The sequence below is a fragment of the Lentinus tigrinus genome (assembly GCF_003813185.1).
Source record: "Lentinus tigrinus ALCF2SS1-7 unplaced genomic scaffold L226scaffold_20, whole genome shotgun sequence".
Classification (NCBI taxonomy): domain Eukaryota; kingdom Fungi; phylum Basidiomycota; class Agaricomycetes; order Polyporales; family Polyporaceae; genus Lentinus; species Lentinus tigrinus.
Window position 1 is genome coordinate 397,380 of NW_027137929.1, and position 27,889 is coordinate 425,268.

The 27,889-nt window shown below is 55.6% G+C and overlaps 11 protein-coding genes and 1 non-coding gene across 12 annotated transcripts; 9 read left to right on the forward strand and 3 right to left on the reverse strand.

Moving 5' to 3' along the window:
- Nucleotides 1-107: 107 nt before the first annotated feature.
- Nucleotides 108-1,553, forward strand: L226DRAFT_536844 (alpha/beta hydrolase domain-containing protein). The gene is made up of 4 exons (XM_067681203.1): nt 108-247; nt 434-531; nt 588-745; nt 819-1,553. Exons 1-4 carry the CDS (start codon nt 193-195, stop codon nt 1,447-1,449), a joined length of 942 nt encoding a protein of 313 aa, XP_067533582.1. The 5' UTR covers nt 108-192; the 3' UTR covers nt 1,450-1,553.
- Nucleotides 1,554-1,858: 305 nt separating this feature from the next.
- Nucleotides 1,859-3,290, reverse strand: L226DRAFT_524435 (uncharacterized protein; the record flags this gene model as incomplete). The annotated part of the gene is made up of 11 exons (XM_067678889.1): nt 1,859-1,975; nt 2,031-2,079; nt 2,139-2,154; nt 2,222-2,365; nt 2,420-2,421; nt 2,472-2,560; nt 2,620-2,714; nt 2,763-2,877; nt 2,924-3,090; nt 3,152-3,186; nt 3,241-3,290. 11 exons carry the CDS (start codon nt 3,288-3,290, stop codon nt 1,859-1,861), a joined length of 879 nt encoding a protein of 292 aa, XP_067533583.1.
- A 1,928-nt stretch (nt 3,291-5,218) lies between these two features.
- L226DRAFT_511330 (uncharacterized protein) lies at nt 5,219-6,819 on the forward strand. Its single transcript, XM_067678297.1, has 7 exons — nt 5,219-5,390; nt 5,442-5,566; nt 5,626-5,787; nt 5,845-5,920; nt 5,974-6,111; nt 6,169-6,350; nt 6,411-6,819. The coding sequence occupies exons 1-7, from the start codon at nt 5,333-5,335 to the stop codon at nt 6,744-6,746; spliced, it is 1,077 nt and encodes a 358-aa protein (XP_067533584.1). The 5' UTR covers nt 5,219-5,332; the 3' UTR covers nt 6,747-6,819.
- Nucleotides 6,820-7,382: 563 nt separating this feature from the next.
- Nucleotides 7,383-8,674, forward strand: L226DRAFT_572784 (uncharacterized protein; the record flags this gene model as incomplete). Its single annotated transcript, XM_067684725.1, has 4 exons — nt 7,383-7,488; nt 7,549-7,947; nt 8,007-8,533; nt 8,588-8,674. The coding sequence occupies 4 exons, from the start codon at nt 7,383-7,385 to the stop codon at nt 8,672-8,674; spliced, it is 1,119 nt and encodes a 372-aa protein (XP_067533585.1).
- An 848-nt stretch (nt 8,675-9,522) lies between these two features.
- L226DRAFT_572785 (alpha/beta-hydrolase) lies at nt 9,523-10,830 on the forward strand (the record flags this gene model as incomplete). Its single annotated transcript, XM_067684726.1, has 4 exons — nt 9,523-9,628; nt 9,691-10,086; nt 10,155-10,690; nt 10,744-10,830. 4 exons carry the CDS (start codon nt 9,523-9,525, stop codon nt 10,828-10,830), a joined length of 1,125 nt encoding a protein of 374 aa, XP_067533586.1.
- Nucleotides 10,831-11,062: 232 nt separating this feature from the next.
- Nucleotides 11,063-11,163, forward strand: L226DRAFT_t170. Its single transcript has one exon. It is a non-coding gene; the product is annotated as a tRNA-Pro (tRNA).
- A 1,192-nt stretch (nt 11,164-12,355) lies between these two features.
- On the reverse strand, nt 12,356-14,994 carry L226DRAFT_536846 (FAD/NAD-P-binding domain-containing protein). Its single transcript, XM_067681204.1, has 12 exons — nt 14,671-14,994; nt 14,475-14,619; nt 14,297-14,416; nt 13,795-14,246; nt 13,427-13,738; nt 13,286-13,375; nt 13,141-13,229; nt 13,066-13,074; nt 12,989-13,002; nt 12,793-12,936; nt 12,683-12,731; nt 12,356-12,631 (listed from the first exon to the last, which is right to left on the reverse strand). The coding sequence occupies exons 1-12, from the start codon at nt 14,779-14,781 to the stop codon at nt 12,475-12,477; spliced, it is 1,692 nt and encodes a 563-aa protein (XP_067533587.1). The 5' UTR covers nt 14,782-14,994; the 3' UTR covers nt 12,356-12,474.
- Nucleotides 14,995-15,616: 622 nt separating this feature from the next.
- Nucleotides 15,617-17,196, reverse strand: L226DRAFT_572787 (FAD/NAD(P)-binding domain-containing protein; the record flags this gene model as incomplete). Its single annotated transcript, XM_067684727.1, has 4 exons — nt 15,617-16,051; nt 16,108-16,237; nt 16,290-16,408; nt 16,468-17,196. 4 exons carry the CDS (start codon nt 17,194-17,196, stop codon nt 15,617-15,619), a joined length of 1,413 nt encoding a protein of 470 aa, XP_067533588.1.
- A 2,350-nt stretch (nt 17,197-19,546) lies between these two features.
- Nucleotides 19,547-21,655, forward strand: L226DRAFT_536849 (uncharacterized protein). The gene is made up of 12 exons (XM_067681205.1): nt 19,547-19,781; nt 19,844-19,878; nt 19,939-20,093; nt 20,210-20,273; nt 20,334-20,437; nt 20,493-20,584; nt 20,605-20,606; nt 20,711-20,854; nt 20,914-20,929; nt 20,982-21,030; nt 21,094-21,146; nt 21,240-21,655. The coding sequence occupies exons 1-12, from the start codon at nt 19,753-19,755 to the stop codon at nt 21,520-21,522; spliced, it is 1,026 nt and encodes a 341-aa protein (XP_067533589.1). The 5' UTR covers nt 19,547-19,752; the 3' UTR covers nt 21,523-21,655.
- Nucleotides 21,656-22,098: 443 nt separating this feature from the next.
- Nucleotides 22,099-23,479, forward strand: L226DRAFT_572789 (uncharacterized protein; the record flags this gene model as incomplete). Its single annotated transcript, XM_067684728.1, has 3 exons — nt 22,099-22,579; nt 23,167-23,378; nt 23,450-23,479. The coding sequence occupies 3 exons, from the start codon at nt 22,099-22,101 to the stop codon at nt 23,477-23,479; spliced, it is 723 nt and encodes a 240-aa protein (XP_067533590.1).
- A 60-nt stretch (nt 23,480-23,539) lies between these two features.
- L226DRAFT_572790 (uncharacterized protein) lies at nt 23,540-24,322 on the forward strand (the record flags this gene model as incomplete). The annotated part of the gene is made up of 4 exons (XM_067684729.1): nt 23,540-23,825; nt 23,883-23,973; nt 24,035-24,206; nt 24,266-24,322. The coding sequence occupies 4 exons, from the start codon at nt 23,540-23,542 to the stop codon at nt 24,320-24,322; spliced, it is 606 nt and encodes a 201-aa protein (XP_067533591.1).
- Nucleotides 24,323-26,528: 2,206 nt separating this feature from the next.
- L226DRAFT_536853 (uncharacterized protein) lies at nt 26,529-27,834 on the forward strand. The gene is given in 8 exon segments (XM_067681206.1): nt 26,529-26,570; nt 26,625-26,710; nt 26,727-26,728; nt 26,823-26,972; nt 27,042-27,057; nt 27,113-27,161; nt 27,227-27,279; nt 27,358-27,834. The coding sequence occupies 8 exon segments, from the start codon at nt 26,550-26,552 to the stop codon at nt 27,644-27,646; spliced, it is 666 nt and encodes a 221-aa protein (XP_067533592.1). The 5' UTR covers nt 26,529-26,549; the 3' UTR covers nt 27,647-27,834.
- Nucleotides 27,835-27,889: the final 55 nt, after the last annotated feature.

The following is a 27,889-nucleotide window of genomic DNA, read 5'->3' on the forward strand; positions in this document are numbered from 1 at the left end:
GCCAACCTTACACGCCAGCAGCGCTGCAACCGATGCGTCCGATAAATCGTAAAATATGTGTAAGCTGCTTGCACATAAGGGGATGAACGTTGTTACCGCGGATATATGCGACCATGTTTAGGTGCCCGAACCCAGTGTGCCCTTCCTGCACGACCCCCTCCCACCTGATCGATATCCCTCGTCCGACCAAGCATGGATGTCATTGCAGGCTTTTCTGACACCGCTATCCATGTTGTTATCGACCCAAGTGAGTGGCTAGTTATCGGACTTCGGAGAGATGGTTGTGCTCCATCCATCATTCGGAGGCTTTCTCCGTGGGTGTATGGGATGGCGGGTGTGATGACGACTAAACATCGACATTCCGGCGAGGACGATGATGGATGTGTTCGGCTCTACAGATGTACGAGCTGACCACCTGTTTTGTCGACCACAGCTCGCGATGCATTCATGAAGAAGCTGGAGACGCGGCGCTCGCAAATCGAGAGTTGGCCCAGTCGCACCTTCCGCTATGGCAGTACCGATAGGCACCAGGTATGAAGCCCCTCAATGCTTCAGAACTACTGCACGCTGCTGATACACACATACAGCTTGACGTGTACTACCCAGACGCTGCGAAGGTGTCTGGTAACTCGGTCCCCGTGCTCTTCTTCGAGTACGGCGGTGGCTTCATCTCCGGCGACCGCAAGATCGACAAACCCTACGACCTCGCCTACGCCAATGTCGGCGTATTCTTCGCTCAACGAGGGTGAGGTCCCCATTTCTCTCAGCTCTCAGAAGATACATAGTCTTAGAACGGCAACTCATCGTCTCCATCGCAGCGTCATGACCGTCATTGCGGACTACCGCCTCGCACCCGCCGCAAAGTTCCCCGACCCACCCGCCGACATCCGCGATGCAATCGCCTGGTTCATCGCCAACACCTCCACAGTTTCATCCGGCAAGCTCTCCGAGACGGTCGACCTCAGCAAGATCTTCGTCATGGGGCACTCCGCGGGGGCGAACCACGTCATGTCGCTCTATCTCTCACCGTCGGTCCTTCCGCTCGACTCACCCGTCCGCGCCGCGACACGGGGGCTCATCCCCAAAGGCGGTGCGTTCAAGTTTGCGTTTGGGGGCCCCCCGGTCCTTCCCCCGGGGCTCCTCGAGGGATACTACGGCAGCGAGGAGGCGGCGCTAGCCAATATGCCGTTGACGCTGCTCGAGAACGCGCCGGAGGAGCTGATTGCTGGGCTGCCGGAGGTGTTCGTGCTGGCGAGCGAGAACGAGCCGGAGTTCATCAAGGCGGGCGTTGATGAGTTCGTGAAGAAGCTGGAGGCGCGTAGGGGACGCGTGGTCAAGTATGAGATCATGAAGGGGCATAACCATATCAGCCCGCACTGGGCGTTGCTCTCCGGGGAGGGCGAAGATTGGGCAGACGCGGTGGCGGAATGGGTCAAGTCTAGCGTGTAGGATACATTGAGAACAGCTCGGTGACGTTATGTTACTCATGAGGCTTTGGAAAAGTTGTACAATATTATCAGAAATGGTAACCTCAGGCTGAACGGCTGCGAAGATCAAGTGAAACTGACCGATGATTACGCCGATGACGACCCAGCGATTTGGAGCTCATGACCCTCCGTCCCGTCTCCTTCCTCTCTGTTTGAATGCGAGCCAACGAGCCACTCATCTCCATCCTGTTGCATTGACGGAACATCGGGATTGATGAAAGCCCCGAGGGACGATATGAAACTTGGTGCGGAGTCGTACGGGTCCCTCGAAGTCTGCAACGGATCGTCGAGGTTGAATCCGATGACCGCCCGGTTTGCTTCCTGTAATTCTAGAAGGAAGTGCGATACGAGGATTGCTGTGATGCTGCAGATCAGACGTTCGAGGAGTAGGAGTAGGCAGTCAGTAATGGTATGTCAAAGATGGCGCGAAATGCGTACGGGCCAGTGAATATGGGGACATAACTCCAGCCGTAGCCCCCGGTTCCTAGCTGCGAGGGCGATGTGAATACATGCTAGCAAAGCGAGATTGGCCATGCCGCTTACTCCCGTGATCGAGAGAACGAGATGGAGGACTTCGAGGATAGACAAAACACTGATGGGTGGTCGAGTGAGCCAGGTATCGCATTGCCTGAATACGACAGTGGGACACACATGAAGTATATGACTCCTATGAGATATAGTACCGACAGAGTGGTCAGCCACACATTTCGTGGACACTTCGCGGTGCAACATACCGTCGCGAAATAGAACATCCGAGAGCGACAGTCTCTTTGACTTGCGGATATCTCTCAAGGCGTTTCGGCCGCTAAGCTTTGCACAAGTGATGTAGACGAGCAAAATATCCGCGAATATCAGCGGCACTCGAGCAATGAGGTCCACTGTATGAGTTGTGCCAGTGAGCATGTACTATCTCCATCAATAGAACCACGTACGTCTGGCGCAGTATCAGTACAAGGGGTACGATATGAGATTGAGAGGGCTGACTTTATGTTCAACGCGGTGGTCGTATTGTCTGTCGCAAGACAACCGAACGGCAGGTACATGAAGCCGACAAAGTCATAGGCGAGATGGGTCTGTGTAGCAAATTGTTCGGAAAGGATCGTCTTGAATAGTTTGAACATGACTCGCTCACCATGTTGGCCCCTACTGGCGCTAAAGACAAAGCGAAAGCGAAGAGCCCGAGGAGCTTGCTCCTGCTCAATACATATGCACGGAGGCCGGAAAAGACTTCTTGCGCATATCAGGTGTTGAGCTCAAATCGAACAATTGACGTACCTGCCCAGGGGACAAATTGCACCAACTGCATTACACTTAACGCGATTCCGAAGGAGGAGCAGCTGCGAACGTCATGAATCATAGCGCTATACTTGAGCAAGCAATATGATAACCTCTGAAGGCGGTCAGGCATTGTCATGACAAAGACTGAGGATGCTCACCTTGTCCGAAGGGAAAGATAGAAACTGGACTATCAACGCCATAACATAAACCGTCATGGAGATCCATTTGTTCGCGAAGAATAAGAGTGGCGCTCCGGTCCATTTGGACTCCCAAAAGCACGCAACTTCTCGATCGAATGTGATCAGGGCGTCGTACATGAAGAGAACTGCCGCGGTGAGATGAAGCGTGAAATAATCGTGAACGCGATAGCGTTGAGTAGAACGCACCCGAGACTGCCGTATTAGCGTATTCCTGAACGTAGCTGTTTAGTAATGTCAGAAGATGATGTCAAAATCGTTCATGGAATGAAGCTCACAGAGCGTTGAATAGCGATATGGTAGCAGCATCGCTAGCGTCGGAGGACATTCTGGAGGAAGAGGTTGTTGGAAGAGCACTGGAATGCCCCAATCAGCTCTTGTACTGTGCTCGATAGAGTTTCGCGCTCATGCGACTTCTGAAGACTTCTGACATGATCTTAGTGTACCCGCTACATGCTGTCAAGATAACGCCATATAATTGCGGAGTCCGCACAGCTACTGTCAATACCCCACGTGGGCCGTGCTGTGACCGGTGCAGTAGCAACCTTGCAATCCGTGATGCTTTTCTGCTTCACATAGCGCACGTGTCGATGATAGCAGCGCCGGCATGCATGACAAGGTATGTTTCAGGCGACGCCTTAGATGTGAGACGCCAAATTGAGGGGCGCAGGAACTATATGAGTCGTTAGGCTATTTGTACTGTGCGTCTCATTCTCAGTGATGATCGTCATCCCGGGAGTGCAGCTACTCACTCAAACTTCAACTTCCTATCAGTCCATGTTTCATCAAGTGATGTCTGATTTTTTTTGTTGTAGCTTGGAACGGACACAGATTTGCAAGAGCATTCAGTGTGATAGAGCTGGTAGACAGGCAAGTTCAGGTTGAAGGTGCAAACCAGGTCTGTGTCCCGTCGCGTCGCGTAAGGGCCTGCCCTGAATAATCGAGACAGACGCCGGTGCCTGTTGCGCCCCAAGCTCGTGAGTTCATTCTCCTCCACTGCGAAATCGAGTTTTATGGGAAAGTTGCATCGCACCCTGTAGGAAGATGTATGCCTGGAAAGCACTCAAGACTCATTATACCAAGACGCAACTTTCCATATCAATTCACCTGGCCGTTACGTGTCCACCTATTGAAGATGAATCGCAGACTAGTGCGCTACGACCTTACTCCCCTCTGTTAGCCGCGTAATACTCACGTTACTTAGTCTCATTAGAGTCCGAATGGTTGACGGAGAACAGCTTGCGTGAATCAAAGATCAACCTCACACGGCGTCTTCCGTCGGGCGCAGACACAAGCGTACCGGCAGCCTGCTTATAGTTTCTCTGCGGAAGCTGACGCGCGAGTCCGAGTCAAGGAACATCTGAACAATTTGAATACGGTGTGCACTCTGCCTGCAGGATGCGTCGTACGCTCGTAGTCGGTGCGAACTCAAGCCTTTCCGGTGCGCGTCCCATTTGTCCTCGCGAACGCGGATGTGATTGTTTATCACGAGGAGCCTACCAAGTGAGTAGGCGCAGCCATGAATTGTCTCACGGACGCTGATCCCTTCCTGCAGGCACGGCAGGAAACTCGAGGAGGAGGACGTGTTGAACATCGGGTAGTAGGTGAGCTGTGCTGCTTGTCTTCGTTGCGGCCTCCCGGTTGACTGACTGACAAGGCTCGAATTATAGGGATTATGAAGGACGCTTTGATGGACGATCGAGTGTTCTCTCAAAGGCCTAGCAGTCACCAGTGAGCACGTCCCAACGGGACGTGATCATCCCCAGGCCAAGCTGCGGATAGGCAGTTCCACCAAGTGGTCCCATCTCAGGCACAGCTATGTCTGTACCTTCCCCTCACGATCCGCAGCCTGAGCTTGATTCATTCCAGGCGAGCCGCCCAGCGCCGGGTGATGGCTTCTTGCTCGCTCGTTGATGATCCAGCTGCTCAGACGTATTGTGGCGGTACATGTCAATCTGCACGAATGAATACGACCAAGAGGCTCACACGCGGTAGTAGGTGCGTACAACATCACGCAGTATGACGTATGCGGGACATGCTGGCCCTGTTACCAGAACACCAGTTTCCAGAAGCATACGGCGCGAGTTTTCTGCAAACTTGAAGTCGCCTACCGCAACACTTGTAGCGCTGGCCCCTGCAGGCTATGGTTTGTGGATCCATCCTCTCACATAAAAGTTCCCTATATCTCACGAGGCCTTGAACCTCAGGCTCTTTGGACACGTTGGTCTACACAGCCAATTCTCATCTCGGCGCATCACCCGCCCATGAGATTTCAATGCGGTGTCATCCTCGTGTTGAATAAGAGGTTGTGTTGAGCACGACAGAAGCTCTTGCCTTCTTCACCCAGCAGGAACACAGCGCATTGACACCATGCTCTCCCTCAGCGAAGCAGCTATCTTATCGACCACCCTAGAAGCCGTTCTCTATGGTACGTTATAACATCGAAGCATAAGACGCCCACATGCTGAACACGGGATAGGACTATCCTTATTCATGATGTTTTTGACATTCAGAACGTTGCTTCGGACAACCGAGCCGCCAGGACGGGACCTAAACTGGGGGATGCTCGCTGCGACGTGCGCTCTGCTACTTCTCTCCACCTCGGTGCGTCAGGTCTCCCGTTCATGGATCTCCTCGACGGTGCTTCTCACGCTCTCAACAAGGAACTTGGCGTAAACATCGCTCGCTTATACCGAGGCTTCATCACAAAAGGACCACATCTTCCCGGAGGGCCAGACCAATACTTCGCAGGAGCGTCGGATTCCACATTCCTTGTGAAGAGTATATTGTATGACTTCCAGACGGCTATCCTCGACGCCGTGGTCGTAAGTGACAATTCTATTCATAGCAGATAGTTCGAGCGATCATTCACCTCCTTCTAGATATATCGTGCCTACGTCGTATGGCAGAGCGTCCTCGTGGTTGCTGTGCCCATCCTCGGGTGGATCGCCCTCATCAGTACGTCCTTGAACCTCCGGCGGATCGCTGTCATCTGGCTGATTGCCACATAGTCTCGTGCATTGGCCTGAATGCCACCTTCGCAAGAACGCTTACGAACACCCAGGCGCGAGCTGCCCTGGTGGCAGAAACAGGCCGCTGGATCACAGCCGCGTATTCCCTCACTCTGGCGACGAACTTGTTGACGACATGTATGACTCACAGGATATCCTTCTCTCCGTGATCATTCGCTCATGATCATTGTGCAGTCATCCTCGCGTTCAAGATATGGACTGTGGCAAGAAGATCGGCGCGGTATCAGGCGAACAGCAACTTGACATCTCTGCTGCACGTCATCATAGAGAGCGGTGCGATATACTCGGTCACGATTACGATTGCGCTCGCCACCTTCGTCGCGAAGAATACTGTCGTATATGTAGTCTTGGACATGGTGCGTCGTCATGTGCCTGGGGCCGTTCCTCCATTTCATAGTCGACCTTGGCACCTCCAGATATCACCCATCATCTCGATCGTATTCAGCATGATCATCGTCCGCGTCGGGCTGGCCAGGGAAGAGTCCTCGAAGCAGAATGTCGCCTTCCAGGGCCCGCTGAGCTGGAGCTCCCCACCGCCATCCCGTGTTCCTCGCCACCACAGAGAAGATAGCACCTTCGAGATAGGCGGCGCCACCTTCGTCGAGGTCACGCAGACGCAGCAGCCTGGCTCGGAGAGCGCAGTCGCGTCGCAGGTTGCGCATGAGGGTCCCGAGAGCGAACCCCTCAAGGCGAACAACTCTTTCGAGTTGGACGTCAGGGAGGAACGTTCGTTTGGTAAGGTGGATGCATGACTACACGTTCATCATGGGACCTCAGGTGTAGTATAATGACGCATATAACGAGGAGCATATTATTCGTGGAGCCATCAAGAAGCGTTCCTTGAAGCTTGAAGGTCGGAAATGGTTACAGTGAGTCTTAATACTACTCGAGTGAAGCTTATGTTGTCAATCGCAGCCGGCGACGAGTATACCAGCCAAGAGCCGAAGACTCTGGGGACTTCCTGTGCAACCACAATATTCAAGTCAACTCGAGCCGTCCAGCTCCCATCCGTCTCTTGAACGCTCGTCTTCACTCGGCATTGACACGGTGACTGCATGAGGCTTGAGCGCGATGCTACCCGCACATCCGTGGGGGTAGGCCATCAGCAGCTGAGCTTCCTGGATCTCTTCATCATTCACGAGCGGCTTCGGTCCCGGCTCTCCCGGTCGACCCCAGTCATGCAGCGGGGCAGACCGGAAGACAGCTAATACAATGGGTCGTACCAGAGGGTGGATCAGGAACCCAAACATTTGAATTTGACTAAGCGGCCTGAGCAATACATGTGGCCGGCCCCGACGGGTGCGGCGACTCGCTGCAGATATAATGCTTCGTCGGCGTTCAACTCTGAAGTCGTCACCAATCCGTCGTGGACTCGCATTCACATCGACATGTCCGAGCATAGCGGCCTGCACATCCACCACGACTCCGGTGCTCCTCAGGGGAGTACCGACTACACGACGCTCATCCTCCTCCACGGCTTCGCCTGGCACGGCGGTCAGTACGTTCCCACTCGCTCATAGACAACGTCTCACATACTGTGTGATTCTGCTGTAGCCATCTTCTCGAAACTGCCCCCGCTGTCCGAGCGGTACAACGTCCGCGTCGTCCTCGTCAACAGACGCGACTACCCCGGGGCCGCCCCGTACCCCAAGAAGGAGCGCGCCCTCCTCGACGCCGCCGCCGCCGAAGTAGAGTCCGAGCCTGCAGCCGCACGTGCGAAGATCCTGTCGTACATGGAGTACAACGCGCGGGACCTGTACGACTTCTTGGTTGATTTCGTGGCATCGAACGACATCCCCAAGGCTGGTGTCAAGGGGCCGAACAGCGGCGGGATCGTGGTGGGCGGATGGTCGTTCGCCGGGGGGTGGATGCTTGCCCTGCTCGCCTACGCACACTCGTTCCCGGTCGGCGAAGTCGATCCAGGGACATACGTTCGGCGCGTCATCCTCTACGGTATGTGACATACGCCGCCTTGGAATTGCTTATCTTCACTCACTACTCGCTGATGACAGATGCCCCATTCCACGTCTGCGGTTACCCTCCTCTCAACGGCGACATCTCCGGGAGCCCTCTCTACGACCCCTCTCTGACGCAGGAGGAGAAAATACGCCTGGGACCAGACTACGCCAGTGGGTACTTCAAGCACCCGAATTTCGTTGACGCACTCGAGCGACGTACCCGCCGGACCAGCCCACCTCCTTCCCTCTCCACCATGACAGCGGAGGAAGGCGCGTCAGTGTTGTACGCGCCCCCGGTAGACGTAGACGGCTCGGATTGTATCCTGAACCTCGCCTGCCCGCCGTCCGGGGCATGGGCAGTCCTGCGGGAGAAGGCGCTACACGTGCACGACTCGGAGAGCGATGCTGCGCCCAGTCGCTCATGGGACGCTGTGGAGCTTACATACCTATGGGGTGACTCTACTGTCTGGGAGATAGTCTGGGGAGTGCACTGCATGAAGCAGACGGTCCAAGAAGCTAAGACGGCGGGAGACAAAATTCGAAGGGTGACGTTCGTGCGAATCAAAGACGCTAACCACTTCGTGAGTAATCTGGCTGGGAGAGGGGTCTTTAGTCACTGATCGTGGATTGAGCAGATGCATTGGGACAAACCGGAGGATACGGTTCGGGCGTGTCTTGCAGCGACGTCCGAGCTTGAAGAAGTAGTTATTGGTTCCTATTAGACGAGGTCCTACGACCCGGATGCACATACCACTACTCCGTACTGCTTGTTTCTGACTATCTTCATGTAGAGCACGCTTTAGCGGCTTCGCACCACCCGATATGACACAAGAATACTTCACTCTCACCTGCCGGTGGCCTCCTCTCAAGCAGTGAAAATGTTTGAATACCCTCCCGCTCGGCCGTCCGAAGTACAACATGACATCATACTATAGCAGGGTGCTGCGGTATCAACGCGTATGTCTCAGCGGGGCTCGTGACTCATAGCTTTGCACATTTTCAGACCTCAATCCTGGCAGCCTCGCTATGCTCTCAAGGCCGACCTCGGAAGGGCTTGCCTAGTAACTTCAAGCTCCAGGTCAACTCTGAATTCGTTCAGAGTGCCGTCGAAGATTCTACCCAGAGTCTGAGAAAGTACTACAGGTAGGAGAAGCATGATCAGCCGAGCTTCGCGAAGCCTTGGATCGGAGCGTTCTCTCACCGTCGCCCGGAGCCATTCAGGCGTGGCAGCCCGGACAGCAGCTGACACAATGCGTCGCAGAAGGGGTGGCTGAAGAACAAACTAAAAGTTTGACTGACAAGTCTATCAGCTCAGAAAACCGGACATCCTTGTTCACACGGAGCCGATTCGCACTGGTTGTACCCACAAGACGCGGTACCTGGGCTTCTATGGCTCTCAGGCATCAGCACGCGGCCCCCGAATAACTCACCTCAACATTAGAGTTCTGTCGACTTCGTGGAAGCGATGGGCAATCAATACGACCGGCCCTGGCACAAGCGTAGCGAGCTGTATATATATATTTGCGTCCATCGCGTGGACCTCCGAGTCGTTTCCCGTCCTTTCGTCGACATGTCCAAGCACAGCGGCCTTCACATCTACCAGGACTCCGGTCCTCCTCAGGGGAGTACAGACTACACGACGCTCATCCTGCTCCATGGCTACGCCTGGCACAGCGGTCAGTGTGTTCCCACTCCCTCACAGACGAGATAACTCACATACTCTGAGATTCTGCTACAGGCATCTTCTCGAAGATGGTCCCGCTGTCCGAGACGTACAACGTCCGCGTCGTCCTCGTCAACAGACGCGACTATCCCGGGGCTACCCCGCACCCTAAAGAGGAGCGCGCCCTCCTCGACGCCGCCGCCGCCGAAGTGGAGTCCGACCCTGCAGCGGCGCGTGCGAAGATCCTGTCGTACATGGAGTACAACGCGCGGGACCTGTACGACTTCTTGATTGATTTCATAGCGTCGAACGACGTGCCCAAGGCTAGTGTCGAGAAGAACAGCGGGGGGATCGTGGTGGGTGGGTGGTCGTTCGCGTCGGGGTGGATGCTTGCCCTCCTTGCGTACGCGCACTCGTTCCCGGTGGGCGAAGTGGATGTTGGGAAGTACATCCGGCGCGTCATCCTATACGGTACGTACGCCGTTGTTCAACAATACTGCATCCCGTACATGTTTCTCACCTGTGCTCCCTGGTGTCAGACGCACCATACCACGTCCTCGGCTACCCCCCTCTCGACGGCGACATCTACGGCAACCCTCTCTTCGACCCCTCCCTCGCAGAAGACGAGAAAACGCGCATGTTCGCAGACTGGGTCAGCGGGTACTACAAGCACCCGCTGGATTCGCTCGACGCTCTCGAGCGGCGCACCCCTCTTACCCACCCGCCCCCAACCATCTCTGCCATGACAGCGGAAGAACGCGCGTTGGCGCTGTACCCGTCCCCGGGAGACCCTGGTGGCTCGGATTGCGTACTGAACCTCACTGGGATCCCGTCGGGCGCATGGCCAGTCCTGCGGGAGAGCGCGTTGCGCGTTCCTCAGGGCGAAGGTGGGGATGCTGCGACTGGCAGTCGCTCGTGGGACGCCGTGGAGCTCGTCTATCTGTGGTGCGACGCTACTGTCTGGGAGGTAATCTGGGGAGTGCATTCCTTGAAGCAGGCGGTGCAGGAAGCCAGGATAGCGGGTGACAAGGTCCGGCGGGTGACGTTCGTGCAGATAAAAGACGCTAACCACTTCGTGAGTAATATGACTGGGAGAGGGTCATAAGTCACTGATAGTAGCATGGACAGATACATTGGGACAGACCGGAGGACACCGTTCGAGCATGCCTTGCAGCGACATCCGAGCTTGAGGAAGTGGTTATTGGTTCCGCGTAGTAGTGGACGGGGTGAGACTCGGAGGCAACTACTTGATACCTCTTTGCGGACAGTTTGATGCCAACTTCAGTGGCACTGACCGCAACTGACCATCTTCACTTGAATATTGGGGTGCATCTCAGGGAAAGACTGTCCGAGCAAGCTATTTAAGTAACAGTCAGCGGCATCCTGGAGCTCTCACAGGCTGGAGCTCTCACATGAGATAAATATAAGTGGTATGACACCCCTCTGTGGCCTGGTGGTCTAGTAGTATGATTCCTTCTTAGGGTGTTGTCAGGATTGAACCTGGTACATGATTGGAGGAGGTCCCGGGTTCAATTCCCGGCCAGGCCCTTTTTTCCGGCTGGATGTGGTTTTTGACTTCAGAGATTTGGAGATTGTCGGAAACGCTAGTTGGTGCGATTATATGGTGTACACCGTGCGCCCTCCGCAGCTGAGCATCAAGTCTGAGTATGCGGATTGAGAAACCTGGCTGGCAGTCGCTACCAGTACCAAGCTAACAAGGATGACGATCCTCAGTTCCTCGAGAAACCACAGCCTCCACCATCCATGACTGTGCCCATGACCACCCGGCGAAATTGAAAGTCACTGATCCACACTTCCCTGCGCGTACAACTTACATGTCCGACCACCGTTCACCGATCAATATCAACACACTACCACTCGACCGACGTTGAGCGATGCAAATCTCACCCTCACAGACTACAGTTCTCCCAATCCACAAATGGGCAGCGAACGAGCATAGCGCGGAACGTTCATACTCCCGGTTTCTGGCCCGAGGAATTCAAATGCACCCACCGACCACAAGCCGCAAGCTGAGACTCAGCCTACTCGCGGCGCGCATCGAGAAACCTGCTTGCACTCATGACCAAGTACATCGTGCATTCAACCCGGCAACGCTAGCGGCGAGTCCGGCGAACCCCACCCCTGCGAAGGACGGTTTCACTGGGTACGGACTGCGGGGACGCGCTCTGGCATCTCACGCTCTCCGGGATCTACCATCTCAGGCTCATACTGTACACAGTGAGGGCCGCTACAGCCTACAGGGCCCGGTCGCGACGTGGCCATAGCACATGCGTACACGCACCGTGCCAGAGACCACTTTGTTTGAGCGCGAGATCGTCCTCCCGTCGTCGACGTCTCACCTTGCAGACGGCGGCCAGGACGAGGACGATGACAAAAACGAGAACGATGCGACGGACGGCTGGGCGGGTGTGGACTCTGGAGGTGCGCTACGTGCGGTGCGACCGCTCGGTGTGGGAGATGCCTTCAAGTTGGAGTGTGCGAAACGTGCGCGCGAAGCTCGAGGGTGAGAGGAAAGCCGGGACGGCCTTGCGAGACGTGACGTGACGTTCTTGCGGATCCGAGGGGCGATTCACTTCGTGATACTTCCCGATACTTGGATACTCGGGGAACTTGAAGATGCTGACTTGGCGTGGTTATGACAGGTCCATTGGGACGAACCTGAACGTGCACTCGTGGCTTTCCTTGCAAGCAGAGCCGAAACCACCGATGAGTGAGGTTCGCAGGCGGTCGGTGAGGATAAGATATTGAGAGTGAAGTAGTACAACGTCGTGTGTCATTCGGACGTCCATGATCTGTATAAGTTAGTAAGGTATATATGGTATGACGGTCAACCTCTGCCTAGATCCCCTGAACCGCGTCGCCATCGGGCTCTACACCTTTCGTGCTTCCAAACTTCAGCTGTGGCGTTTGCGTTTGCGTTTTCGCTTTCCCCTTCCCCTTCTTCTCCTTATACTCGGCGGGATACACGCCCCATCCCTGCATGATGAAGAACAACCTACACGCAGCGTTAGCGAAAGCGTCCGGATGACGATTACAAGGTACTGACCACTTCAGCCTGTCCAAGCGGAAGATGTGGAACAGCAACAGCCAGATCGCTACCGAGATGGCGTCAGACGACTCGCATGTCTCCGTTTAACGGCGAAACACACTACGCACTGAGTTCCATGTACGTGAAGAAACTGAGTGCTCCTCCCCGTGCGCCGGACTTGACGAAGCGGATCACGTCCACCCAAAGCTTCATGTCTTTGGACGTTGGCCGCGCGTAGGGGTCCATGAGGAAGGTGAGCAGTATACGCATATCTGGAAGTACGTCAGCGTGTTGATCGAGGTGATGCAAAGCAAAACCGCGTACAGATTCCGATGTGGCTTGGAACAAGTTTTAACAATCAGTATTCTGAGCAAGGCACAACAACACGTATTCGAACTCACAAATGCCCACTATATGCACACAGATGATGATGCGGTCAGTTTCTGCAAAGGATAGAAACAGTGAGCATTACATACACGGTGCCGATAGCATTCTGGTACGATGAGTTCGTCATAAGAACTGACCAGTCCTCTGTCGAGAAGTTCTGGAGGTAGAGGTTCGGACGCTGGCGGAGGTGAGTCAGCAAACGTTTTATTTGCACAATTCTATGAAGGCGCGCACCTCGTAGCCCTCGGGGAAGAGGTCATCCTCGAAGAAGCTGAGCTCCGGCTTCTTGAACCCAGTAGCTAAGACAACGACATCGCCCTTGATCTGAAATCGTGTCAGGCGACAAGCCCGACGAAGATCACGCTCATGACGTACCTCCTTCTCCTCCTTCCCCTCTCTCGGCTTGTCCTCCCGCCCACGCACCTTCACACGCACTCCGTCCTTCGTGAGTCGCTGGATATCGCATCGGATGTAGTCGCACTGTCCCTTCTTGACCTGGCTAATGAACTCGTCATTGACCACCGGCGTGCTCTCGAAGATACCGAGACGAGCAGGGACGAGATGTTCAGCACCGTGGTAGTTCCAGGCGGTGATAATCTTCTCCCAGATGACCGACAGAGGCATCTCCCGCCCGAAGGGCTGCGCAGCAATCATCGTGTCCAGCACGATGTTCCGGGGTATGATCCACTACGGCAAGTCTATTAGTGGCGACGATCATACGACAAGCGCATACATATGTTCACCTTGTCGTCGCGGGCCAACATAACACAGTGCTTCGCGCCCTGTTCCAGCGCAGTCTCGACTGCCTCGACACCACTAGCACCGCTTCCGATCACGACGATGGTCTTCCCGCCCAGTTTCGCGTTGTCGAGCTCAGACGAGTGCAAGACCTCCCCTTGGAAGACTTCCTCATCGTCACCTTCATGCTTCTCGGATCCAGTATCGGAGGCGTTGTCGTCGTGCTGGGGCATCCCAGGGAACTTGATACGCATAGGCTGCCCGCACGTGCCAATTGTGACCACGACAGCGTCGAACTCGCCGTCCTCGCCGCCGTTGATGATCCATTTCGACTGTGAGTGTGCCGGGTCGTCCTTGATGTGCTCGCCGGTTCCTGGCTTACGCTTGACGGAGGCTACGCGAGTATTGAAGCGCGTGCGCGGCTCGAGCTGGTACTCCTTCCAGATGCGACGTATTTCTGCGCATAGTCAGCAAGAGTTGACAGAGAGCGCACAGAACGCTACTCACCAGATAAAATCTCATCTCGATGCGGGAATGTACACGACCAGAGGACGGCGGGATGGAAGCGGTAGAGCAGCGAGTTGAGCTGCAAACCCGATGTCTTGTTGACATGAGCCCAGATACCGCCTGAGTCATAGCCCCGCTCATGAACATCCAGCCAGACGAGAACAAGAATCGTACTCACCTATCTTGTCGTCCTGTTCGTATATCACGACATCGAACCCATGTGCTATCGCGTGGGCTGCACTTGATACGCCCGTGAGGCCTGCGCCGATGACTGCGATCCTGCCCTTTGGATTTTTGGGATACTCGGGGCCGGGAGGCGGGGGCTAAAAACTGCGTAAATGCGCGAACTCAATACCCAAAGGTGTGATACTCACCGGTTTGAAGAGCCAGATTATAACGTGCTGCACGAGCACGTAGAAGAAGTTGAAAACGAGAGAAAACCAGTAGGAAGGAGAGAGATACCGAGCGTAACTGTGAGACGTCATGGCGGGAGGGAAAAGATGAGTAGAGGGCGACACGACGTGACTCCCGTTATCTCTGAGTGGTCGTCAAGCTCAAACATGTGTTACTGTGCCGTACACGATGACACGCGTGGCGTCATTGAAGGCGTACGTCATGGCAGCATGGCCTTCAGCCTCGCTGGAGGAGTTGGAGCACCATATGATGGTGGCGGCCATCAGTCGTGCTGAGTGAACGGGATTTCACAGAGCCTGGGCAGATGGTGCATGGATCCAGGACTACCCACCTCAATATGGCGTCGATGTCGCGACTCCACGCCGTGCAGTAAGACAATCTAGAAATTTGACTAGACATTGGAGGGCGTTCAGGCGTACGGTGTCCCTAGGTGAGCCACAAAAATCGTGCTTGCTGGTAAACGAGGGTAGGCTGGGCACAGAGAAAGGAACGAAAGCAAGGCAGTTGGCAGCCTGAGCGAGACGCGTCAAGCCCTGCCCTGAATCAATCGGCCTGCCGGACCGTGTGTATCAACCCAATACGGTAATCCAGACGCCCATTCGCCATTACCGAGATACAGTACCGCACACTCGCGAATCCATACAACCATCCCCAGTGCTTTGATGGTGAGTCGGATCACCCTCCTCGCGCTCGAGCGAGATTCCAGCAATTCGTCTCAGAAGCCGACATCCCGCTATGAGGAAGCTCAGATCCAGACCGTGGTGCACGGGCTAGTAGCTCACATATATCATATCATAGTACATCAGATTATCTTGCTTACCGCGATACATAGATGAGACATCCGTACAGAAAATCCAGACCTCCAACATAGGGTATCCTATCGAGAACGAAGAACTCACAACCATATCACGTCCTTGCCTCTGCAGCCCTCACCAGCTTCTCCCCGCCCTCCCTCCACCACCTCTCCGCAGCCTCGTCCGCGTCGTACCCAAACTGCGCCACGTTCTTGTCCTCGTCTGCCCACTGGTTCGCATTCCCCGCTTCCCAGTGCTCCTGCTTCTCCTCCGGCACCCGCTTCCCCTCTCGCATCCGCTGCAGCTCCGCCTCCGCAGCGCGACGCATCTCCGCGTCGCGCTGCTCCTGTTCGGGCCCGTCGGGTAGGTGGAAGATCTTCTGGTTCAAACGTGACTGACGCTGTGTCTCCGCTGTACGCGGAAGCCGCAGGTCCTCGTACGCTTGGAGGAGCGGCTTGAGCTGCGCTGGGTGCGAGAGGCGGGAGAGGAGGTTGCCGAGGACTGCAGCGTCTTCGATGGCCATCGCAGCGCCCTGCGCTCGGTATGGCTGCAAGAAATGCACGCGTTAGTGGCCACAGTGCGCTGGGAATGGATGAGACGCACCAGCATGGGGTGGCAGGCATCCCCAAGGAGGACGACGCGGTATGACGGGTGGATCCACGTCTGCAGCGGCTTGCGGTCCATGAGCCGCCACTTGAGTGTCGACTTGACGAAGCTCAGGATCTTCCGGACGCTATGACGAGAATGAATACGTGCGTCCACCCAAAATCAAGGCGTGAACATACCGCGGCTCATAGTCAGCGAAGTCTGCGCGCATCTTGTCGGCGCTCCCTTCTGCGGTCCAGGACTCCACCGATTCGTCGTCCGGGTGCAACAGCACGAGATTATACTCGTTCTTCCCTCTCTAGAGCAGCGCAGCCAGTCAATCGAACCCAACAAAAAGATGGACACAGCGGCACTCACAATGTTATACCCCATAACATGCCGCCCCGGACCCATCCACCCAGTCATCTCCGGGGTGTCGACCAACTCCCTCAGCTCCGGGTCAGAAGCGAGCAACCCCGAAGGAACAATCGCACGATACGCCGCATCCCCCGTCGGCTCCGCCGGATTCGCATGCCCCAGCACAACGCGCTGCGCCAAGCTCCGCACGCCATCCGCCCCAATCACCAAATCCCCGCGCACGACCTCCCCCGCCGCGAGCGTCACCGACGGCGCCTCCGCATCCGGGTCCACGCTCACCACCTTCGCGTTCGTGCGCACCGTCACGAACGGCAACGGCGCCGCAAGATCAAACAGCACCCGGTGCAGGTCCGCCCGGTGCACGTGGTAATATGGGGCACCGTACCTCTCCTCCATGTCCGCCCAGCGCGTGTACCCGACGCGCGCCCCCGTGGCGTACCGCCGGAGGACGATCGCGTCCGGGCGCACGCCCACGGCCTCGAGGGCGTCGCCGGCGCCCCAGCGTCGCAGGAGGCGCGAGACGTTCGGGGTGACTTGGATCCCTGCTCCGACCTCGCTGATGGCGGAGGCGGCTTCGAAGAGCGTGACCTTGTGCCCAGCCTGCCCGAGGCAGTGGGCAGCGGCGAGCCCGCCCATGCCGCAGCCGATGATGAGGATGTGGAGGGGGTGCGAGGCTTTGCGGCCGTTGTAGAGTGGGGTGTGCTCGGAGTTGGTCTGGAGGGCGGTCATGGCAATGGCGGGAGAGGGTCGGTGCGGGATGCGGGGTGTTGATCGAGCGATTGCGGGGAGTATATAGCGTCGAGGGGGTTAACGGTTTAGACTGTTCGGTATACCCTGTGCGCTCGTCATAGGCCCAGAAGCGAAGCCCGGCGTACTGTACCATCCTACGAGGAGAAGAGTTAGATAGCGGACTGATCGGTGACCCCACCTGCCGCCGCCGGGAGGAACATCGCATCGGGCGAACAAGCTGAACCCACCGTCCTTCAGTCGTTGAGGCCGCTTGCTAGTGAGATGAGAGACTCTTTAGTACGACTAAGCCAAGTCACAGCGAATGCAACGCGGAGTAGGTTGAGTAAAGAAGACATACCCACCCTCAAAGCTGTTCGGATCCGGATGTCATGAGACTCTCCATTGCAGCCAAGGTCCAGATTCCAGAGTCGCTGCCCCTGAGTCCTGCCCTGGCACTGACCAAGATGCATGATCACCGGACGATCGAGCTTCTAATCGGGGATCCAGTCGGCTAAGCCTTGTTCGACCCAATTCGGTGCAGACTTACACACACTGCTGCACACTTGGTGTTCGGTCCGAGTCCACATACGCCGCGCAGCTCCGTCCAGCAGTGAGAGTGAGAGTCGGGACCGGGGCGTGTAACGCCGTAATGCGCAGCAAGTTGTTTCGACCACTGGAGATAATTCGTGAGCTACATATGTATTCGTGAGTCAGCCTGAGCCTGGAGTATGCGCGAACATACAGTGAGCCTGAAACTGACGATTCTCCACTTGGCCGTGAGTTGAAGCTTGACACGTAACCCCGCAGATATCATTCTCATGCAGCACACTTCGGCCTAGTGGGAGGAACAGACTTACCTCAGAGGAAGTCGGCCGAGACACGGACAAGGGTAAGAGTGTTGAGGACGCTCCTTCTTTCAATTCGTCTGCGAAGCAAAACGAGGGCTGTGTGAGTGTTGTCAGTGCGTGCCATATGACTCGGAATGAAGGTGTCACTGGCGGAGACCCAGGATTGAGCAGCAGCAGCCGCTGGAGAAGAATTAGAAGGGGCTGAGTGACCGTCACGGGTGCTTCTGCCTCGAGAGGAAGAGAGAGGGCGTGCTGGTGCTATGCTATTACCACGACGGTGCGGCCGACTTGTAGATGCAAAAGATGTCGACGAGATACTGGCTCGTCATGGTCGTGTTTGTGGTCATAGTCGTGCTACGGTACGTCTCACTGTCAGCTGTACATAGTTGGCACGCCTAGGCGCGCACTGATTACGTCACGTGTCTTGTACGCGTCGCCCACGGCCAGTGCTCGTTATTCCACCACTACGGTTGCCCTGCTCCGACTCGGTCTCGCCTGCACAACCAGCCTCGCCTCTCCTTTTTTCTCATTATGTCTGCCTCATTGTTGGAGCAGGAGATCGAGCCCGCCGTCAGCAACGTCCGAGGAAATCGCCCAAAGCCGTCCACAGGAAGGATACTTGGCGATACGCCAGTGCTTGCCAACGTCGTGCCTGCCGACAACTTGGTGCGTGGTACTGGTACGCCTAGACCAAGGCGCAAAGCGCAGTCTTTTGATAGCCATGGACGATGGGTGCGCTCGTCCGCCGACGATTATGAAGCTCACAACCGGGGACCTTGGTTTATATGTGGTGTGCATCTCCTAGTGAGTTGAGCCGGTCGAGCTCGGTCCCTACCTACACGTTCAATTCGACATGCGACTTGCATGGCTCCCCTGTCTGCCTAGATGTCTCGCAACGATGTGCGACAACGTCGAAGCGTAGCGGGACGGTTGGCGTTCGTTCCTAGTGCTCTTGGGGGTCGAAGGGCCGCTCATCCTGCAGTGTCAGTGCGAATGCGATGAGGTCCGGTCTCGCCGACCCCGGTGAGAGCATCAGCGGTGTTCTACTGGGGACGGTCGACACCTCACGACGGTGGAGATATGATCTGCGCTCAAGTGCCCCATCCAGACGTTGGTGCTCTTCGAGCTGCTGACGGAGCGCAGCCCTGCACTGGGCGAGAAGGCGCGGGTGATGATGTTCTGTTCGGGGCGCCGTTCATGAGGTGAGGACAGGTTGGATTCGAGGACAACGGTTCGAGAGATGGAGATGTGATCACAGTGTACGTACTGCACTGCCCTACTGCTACGTCCAGTTACGGAAGACTCGCGATACTACTGCTGGATTGTTCCTAAAAGTATTCGTGTTCGACGTAGACCAACGTGCTGTCCCGAGTACACGCTCGTTGGTCCTTGTGATTGCTATCTGAAACTTGTATACCGGGTCGAGAGCATGGACTTTGTTGCAGCGTGGTAGCATTTGAGGGGCGTGTCCTGGAACGCCGGTCAAAGTTCCTGTCTCTTCGCCTTCTTCTATCCGGCCGTATCATCGCCGCTCTACGTACGGGCCCTTCAATCGACACAGGTCGTACCTTGATGAACGGATTGAATCCCGTTCGGAGACACATGTCCTGGCCTTTGCACCGTGCTCGTGTGGCCGCAGCAGGCTCGAAGATACAAATGCGAGCTTCACTAGCTTGCCCCTCCGCAGGCTTGAAACGGACCCTACAAGATGTCCTCTGCGGTCTCTTTTCAGAGCGTGTATGTTGTTCTCCCGACGTTCATTCTGTGCTTATCGCACTCATTCGTCACCTATCTTGGAGCATAACAGGCAATTATTGTACCTTCGCGGCTAGTAGTGAGTCTGTAATCAAAAATGCGCTTGACAATCACTCACGAGTCTCTGTCTCTTGTCCAGCCTTGATGTGCCTTGAATACTTCACGCACCTCCCCAAGGAAATCGACCTCTTTTGGAAGGGAAGACTCACTGGGGCGTCAGTTCTCTTTCTGACCAACAGATACCTGTCGCTGCTGTCTCAGATACTCGCACATCAAAATCCCACTTCTGACAAGGTTCGTATTCCCCTTAATGTCACACTGTGCGTGCACTCAGTCTCACCGATGACCGCAGAGGTGTGGCATTACGTTATCGAGTCCATTCAATGCGCAACTGAAACCATGTATGACGCAGCTGTGCCATCACTGTGAAGGCCTACTGGGCGATCAACCTGTTGCCGTTCTTTTGCTGGGCAGGTCAGTTCGTCCCATGACTCATGCGCTACATGCATTGGTCCTCATGCAATGTCGCTGCAGTATTTTCCGCCTCACGAACATACGTGCTGGCACCACCCCGCCTCAGATGGTGGTTGGGGATGCTGGTCCTTTTCTTGTCTTCTGTGCCTATAGGGATCAACTTCGTGAGTTGCGCTGGATTCGTTCACATGTGAACTTGAATTCTCATCCCTCAGATAGACCAGTTATCACTGGTTGAGCTCCACCGTGACTATGTTGCCAAGACCTCAATGTATTGATGAGGTTATTCAACCCTTGCAGCTCGATAGAGAGTGAGTGCATCGCACAGCATCCCTTGAAAACACTTCGCGGCCATACTGAACAGAGACTCTGCAGCCGTTCGTAACCTACCCATATAATTCTCGTGATTCATACCTGACAGGCTTACTACTCTCTAGTCACTATCATCTCTAGGACCTCCTTCATCGTTGCAGACCTCGTCGTCCTTGGTGTAACTTGGCATGGAACATACCGCACTGTTCAATTGGGCAACGAGTTGAAGCATACTTATTCAGGAACACTTCTTCGAGATGGTATGTCTGGTATGTCGTCCACCTTCAAGTTGTCTTCAGAGCTACTAACTCTAGTACACTACTATCAGGAACAACGTATTTCCTGTAAGATCTCCTATAGCTTCAGGCTCTGTGCATATATTCACCTTTTCCCCAGTGCCCTCACAGTACTGAACGTTCTACACCTGCTGCTCTCGATGCTTTCCGTAAGTCTTTGCGCCTCAAGTTCCTTCTCTCGCGAACATCATTGCAATTCATCTTTCCCCCAGATCGATGTTCTTGACCTATCCTCCCTCAGCATGGTCACAATCTTCACAGAACCGTACGCTCCACATTCTCTGAATCCCCCTGCCGAGCCGGGCGCATATGTATCATGCCGCCGCATGCTAACACCAGTCTATGTGTCATTCTGCAGTATCGCGTCAATCCTCGTATCGCGATTCCTCCTCGACCTGCAAGAGGTCCATCAATATCGTGTTGATCCCCAGCTGTCGAGTATGTCCGTTGGCCAGGGCTCCCTCCGCTTCGCTACTAGGGTGATCGGTTCGTTGGGCGAGTCGCTCCCTCCCCCGGGCGACACCTCGCTTGAGGACAAACGGCTCGCCGCCGCCGAAGACGCATCCGAGGCTGACGGCCGCGGCGACGAAGTGGGACAGGACTTTGGGGCGGATGCGGTTGGGGAGGAAGTTGGCGTTTAGTTGCTGGGCTGCTCGACAAATAGCGTTCGCCGTTGTGGATTTGGACTTCCGTATCATGTCGTCCTGACCCCGAGTCGCTCACCTGACGCCCGTGGCCGCTCGTTTCGATATGCATAATGTATGCTCTGTGCAGATTTGAATGGTTGTGAGATTTATTGGAGACGGCCTGGTGGGATCGCAGGCTACTACATATAGCACAAAGGCGGAGTGCGGTCGCTGTCGCGCAGCACGGCATGAATTTCATTCTCTTGTCCGACTCGTGTTTTCTGTAATAAATGTACCTTGGTGGAGGAGTCGCTGCGACAGACTCCAATCTGTCCTGAGAACTAGCACTCATCCATTCACCGCCACTACGATGATGATGGACGGTCTCGAGCCCTCGTTGTTCTCCTCCTCAGCGACCTCGCTCAACAACGTATTTGCTAGTCATCCAAGCTCAAGACATTTGGATTCACCGGTACCATCTGATTCATCCCGGACGAGCTCTGACTGATCCCTGCCTACTCGTTCCTACCCTCCCTATGGCCGTCTTCATATCCTCGCGCGATCCCTGTCGTGGTTGTGGTCGTGCTACGTATGCCCTCCTTCGACTCGATCTCACCTCCACGGCCAGCCTCGTCTCTTCGTTCCCTCATCGTCTCTGCCTCATTGTCGGAGCAGGAGATCGAGCCCGCCGTCAGCAACGTCCGAGGAATCGCCCAAAGCCGTCCACAGCAAGTTCGCGACATCAAGGCCTCAACGTCAACCTCCACCGTGCCGTCAGTTCTATCCTCGACTTCGCCGCCGCTCTGCAATTCCTCATCGCAGTCGGACTCGCACCGGCCCCGGTTGCACGCCTTTGCCTTCGGTGGCGCCCGACGGACCCGCACGCGCGACCGTCCACGGTCCACCCATCATCATGAGCGCAGCCCGCCCCCGTACTCCCTCATTCCTCTTGCCCCGGAGCTGGTCACTTGCCTCGCACTCTCGCCAGGCGTTCTCGGCGTATGCACACGTCCGGACGAGGACGAGCAGTCGGGCGGAGACGAACGAGGGCGTGGTGTTCCGCTCGCAGGGCGTGCGCCGTCAGTCTCGCGGACACGCTGAGGAATAGGCTCCTGGGGACGGGCAAGACCATTTCGTGAGGCCGATCATGACTGCGCCTGGAGAAGTGTGTGCGGGGGAGACAAGGGCTGAAGGAGGGACTCGGTGAGTTGTTGTTTTGCACTTTCTTCCGTCCGAGTTCCTCCCACCAAGCCAACGGCACCTCGCGAGGTTGTTCACGCAACACAGCGTATATCCTCTCCCCGCCCCGTCAGGCTTCACCGTCTTTAGCCCCGAAACCCACCCACCGCTCCTCTCAACCGCTCCCCGTCTGATCACATTGAGCTCCTTCAGCCAGATGGTATCATGAACCCCAGCCTCGAGACGTGCGTCGTCGTCGGTCGGGGGCATTGCCGCTGTGCCGACGTACGGCTACTGTGTCATGTTCGGTGGTAACTCCGTGCACATCCCTTATCCCGACAATTACTGCGCGTTTTCATTTAGGCGCTGCGCGCGAAGGCTAAGGAGGCCAAGTGCGTCGAGGTCGTCGAGGCGACCGTCTGGGAGCTCATCGAGTGCCCGCTGTCTGGCCGTATCCTCGGCGTCTGCGCGACGCGCAAGGAGGAGGCGCGGTCGAGAGGGAGGCGTTCTTTGCGGACCTCATCGTCGTCGCGGACGGCTGCTTTTCCAACTTCCGGAGCCAGGTCATGGGCAAGGCGGCGATCCAGCCCATGCTCAAGAACCACTTCGTCGCTCTGCTGTCGTACCAGCTTGGTACGCACGACACGCGGGTATTGGTGGACGTGAAGAACCCCGTTCCCTCTGAACTCAAGGTGAGCATCCTCGCTTTGTCGTGCTGCACGTTCCCTCTCTCGTCGGACATGCTTCCTTACCCCTGCTGCAGGGTCACATTCTCAATAACATTATCCCCTAACTCCCCACTGCCCTTGACGTGCCTGCGCAAAAAGCCCTCGAGAATGACCGCCTACGGCGGATGCCCAACTCTCTCCTTCCGTCGTCCGAGCAGGGCAAGCAGACGAAGGAGGGCGTCCTGCTCCTCGGCGACTCGTGGAACATCCGGCATCCGCTCACTGGTGGCGATATGACCGTCGCGTTCAACCACGTCGTCCTTCTCCGTGACATGCTGCTCGACGTGAAGAATCTTGCCGACTGGAGCGAGATCAAGCCTGTCCTTTACCGATGGCACTGGGCGCGCAAGCCGCTTTCGTCAACGGTGAACATCCTCAGTGTCGCGCTGTACGACCTGTTCGGGGCACACGGTGCGTTTCCAATTTCCGGCGTCATTCCCGCGTGTCTCATGTCGCTGTTGCTGCTAGACCCCCTCCTCGAAGTCCTCCGAACAGGATGCTTCAAATACTTTGAGCTCAGCGGCAACTGCGTCCGCGAGCCTGTAACGCTGCTCGCTGCGTACGTCACTCCCCGTCCTCTTCCTCTTCATCTCCGAGCGCCATCCTGACGTGGTCGACAGTATCGAGCAAGCACCGTTCACGCTCTTCCGCCACTTCTTCACCATCGCGTTCTACTCGATTTGGGTGCTCTTCACGCACCCGCGGCAGGTCGGCGTCGTCGACGGCAAGCCCGTCCTCAGGCGTCCGCGGCCAGACGAGTACCCGTGCCTCGCGTTCAAGAGCCTCCAAGTGGTAAGTCCTTGTCCTTCTTCGCCCGTGTTGATGCTGTGCTGACGTGCTGACGACCGCAGTTCTGGATGGCGCGTGTGGTGTTCATGCCGCTGCTGTGGACGGAGCTCCGTCCGTGAGGTCCTTGGTGACTTTGAGGCCCTGTCTGCTGTCTGTCCCGATGTCCGACGCACATTGGGGCGGGGTCGTAGATGGGGCTGTTCTGGTAGAATGTAGCGTATAGTCTTGTAATATATACCCACGTCATTTCGGATGCTAATGCATGGATACGTCCTCACGATTCATTTCATAGCGCATAGCGAAGACTACTCAAGTGGTGGACGTAATGGGCGGCGTGCGTTCGAGTGCTGGTGAGCGTCGAGCGAATTCCTTGCCCTCCTCCAAGCGTTCATACAGAACCGAGCATACGGCCGTGCAGGATAAAGTCCTAGAGGAGGCCATCTGGCCATCATGAAGATTGGTACGTAAATGCGCATATATTCACCCACGGCGACGACTCCTCACGCTACATAGGATGTATCTGCGAACTCTGTCCGCTGGTTGTCGCTCCTGCGTAAGCTCTCGCTTCCGCTTGTGCGAATGCCGGGAGAAGAGCCGATGGCGCACACTGTCGTTCAGCTCGAATCGTTCAGCATCGCCTTCGTTCCTGCCCAAGGGTCCTCGGACATGCCGTCTCAAACGCGCGAACCGCATGGCAGGAGCTTCCTTCCTGGATCCCTCGCAACGATGTGCGATGTTGTGGTCGTGGTAACGTCGACCCTGGGGCGCAAGCGCTATGGGGCCGTGTGGCAGAATGCTTTGTTTCTGTCGTCAACGTCCTTGCGGTCTAGGCTTGCTCGTCCATCTGAAGAACAGTGTCGGTAAGATCGAGTGGGCGAGGTCCGGTCTCGGCGACCCCGGTAAGAGCCTTGGTGGTGTTCCAACTGGGATGGTTACCTCACGACGGTCGAAATACGATGTGTGACCAAGTGCTCATCCGAACGTTGAACATAAGGTGCTCTTCGAGCTGCTGACGGAGCGCAGCCCCCGGGCGACGATGTTCTGTTCGTGTCTGCTCCCGACGCTGTTGAGCACCGAGGCTGCGCGGGTGCATGAGATGAGGAAACGATGGATTCGAGCACGATAGATCGAGATGGAGATGTGATTACAGGTTCAACTTTGGTTGCAACGTGTAGAACATCATGTCCCTTCAACGCGGTACGTACTCGTTTCCGCCCGTGAACCGTTTCGGAGCAAGCCCGGCGGCGGCTTGAATACGAGGCGTGAGCTTACGAGGAGATTGGTTTGCGCGCCTTTGTTAGAGCGTGGCATGGGAGGGCGTGTCCCAACTTCCAGACTGGGGGCACCGGGCCACATTCGGTGGAGAAGCGAGATCAGGATCTTACGAGCGGTGTCATGCCGTCTCCACCACATGCTGTACAATCTTGGGCTTCAGTACCACCATCATCGTGTCGTCTTGTCTTTCATCTCCTTCTATCCGGGGCGTATCTTCGCCGCTCTACGTACGGGGCCTCTCAACTGACGCAGGTGGTATCTTGACGAATGGATCGAACCACGTTCGGAAATAAGACCCTGGCTCTGTTCCTTGCGCGCTCCTCGTGTGGTTCCAGATACAGGCACGGAGATATAAATGCAAGCTGCATGAGCTTCTGCCTCTTCAGACTCCAACTGGGCCCCACAAGATGTCCTCTGCGGCCGAGTTCCAGAGCATGTATGTTGTTCTCCCGATGTCTACTCCGTGATCAGCACTCATTTGGCACGCATCTTCCAGCTTGGTCAACAATTATTGTGGATACGCGGCGGCTAGTGAGTTTTGACATTATATATGAGCACGAGAACCACTCACAAGTATGCATTCCTTGCGCAGCCTTGTTATTTCTCGAATACTTCGTGCACCTTCCACAGGAAATCAACCTCTTTTGGAAGGGAAGACTCACCGGGGCGTCCGTCCTCTTTCTGAGCAACAGGTACTTGTCGCTGCTGAACCAGATATTGATTTTTCCAAGCCCCACATCTGAGAAGGTTCGTCATTGCATCAATACTTTATTGTGCTCAACGATTTCATGGATGACTGTGCAGAGGTGTTGCATTTCATCAAGAGTCCATCGGATTGTGCAACTGAATTCGCGTTTGATACAGCTGTTCATTCTTCATTTTCGCCTATGAGACGATTCTCCTGCTGCCTTACTTTCCATGGGCAGGTCAGTTCGTCCCATGATTCATGTGCTGTTCTATCGGTCCTCACAATACGATACCGCCGCAGCATTTTCTGCCTTACGCGCATCAGCGCTGTGTCTGCCTCACCTCAGATGGCCCATCGGGATGCTCGTGCTCCTATTGTCTTCCATGCCTATAGGGATCAACCTCGTGAGTCGCGTTGGATTGATTCACATACGCACTTCAATTCTCATGCTCAAGTAGGCCCGTTATCACTGGTTGAGCTCCACTATGTTACCGACAATTGGATGCTTCGGTAAGGTTGATACACCCTTGCAAGTCACCAGAGAGTGAGTAAAAGATCCCTTGAGGGCTTCTTTGATGCCATACTTACCATACTCCGCAGTTGTTCGTAACCTGCTGACATCATATCTGATATGTCCTGACATACATACTCCCCAGTCACTATCATCTCTAGGACCTGCTTGATCGTTGCAGACCTCATCGTCCTCGGTGTAACTTGGCATGGAACATACCGCACCACTCAATTAGTGCGGGTTGCCGCCGGAGAGCAGAGCAAGCATACATATTCAGGAACACTTCTTCGAGATGGTAGGCCGTTCGCAGTCTGTACTAGCATGTCTCCAAAGCTGACCGGTAAGCGTGATGCACTACTACCAGGAACAACATACTTCCTGTGAGACTCTAGCTCACCTCCTTCAGAATCCGGTTCTGTATTGATTTTTGCACAGTATCCTTGCGCTGCTGAATGTTCTCCACCTGCTATTCACTATGCTCTCGGTAAGTGTTCGTAACTGAAGTCTCTTTGGATAACTTGAGTGCTATTTCCTGTATCTTTGCCTCAGATCACCAGTGATGCCCTTCAACCCGCCAGTTTTGTAACGATCTTCTCAGATCCGTACGTTAACTTCTGCCTTTCCACCCTGTGTCCAGAAACTCTTACTAATGCCATTCCGGCATGCTCATACTTCCACAGTATCACCTCAATCCTCGTATCGCGGTTCCTCATCGACCTGCAAGAAGTCCATCGATACCGGGCTGATCCGCAACTCTCCAGTCTGTCCAGTAGCCAGGGATCCCTTCAATTCGCTACTAGCAGGGCGATCGGTTCGTTGGGCGAGTCGCTTCCTCCCCCGGGCGACACTTCGCTCGAGGACGCACGACTCGCCGCTGAAGACGCATCTGAGGATTCCGGTCATGGCGGCGATGAAGAAGACCAGGATATGGTGGAGGCTGGTGCGAACGCGGAGGAGGCTGCGGCTTAGAGCTGCACTTGGCGGACATCCTCGGAGTTCGAGATATCCTAGACGATGCGGCATCCCAACGGGCTAGAGTCGCCGCTGGCCTGATTCCACTCATTCATCTTGTATCCAGCGTTGCAGATTTCGGACACTCATCTTGGCTGTTTTGTATGATTGATAATTTATTCGAGTCACTCGCAGGGTCGCAGGCTCTCCATCGCAGTCTAGAGGGTGCACAGACGATACGCGTACAGTGGAAGACTTGGG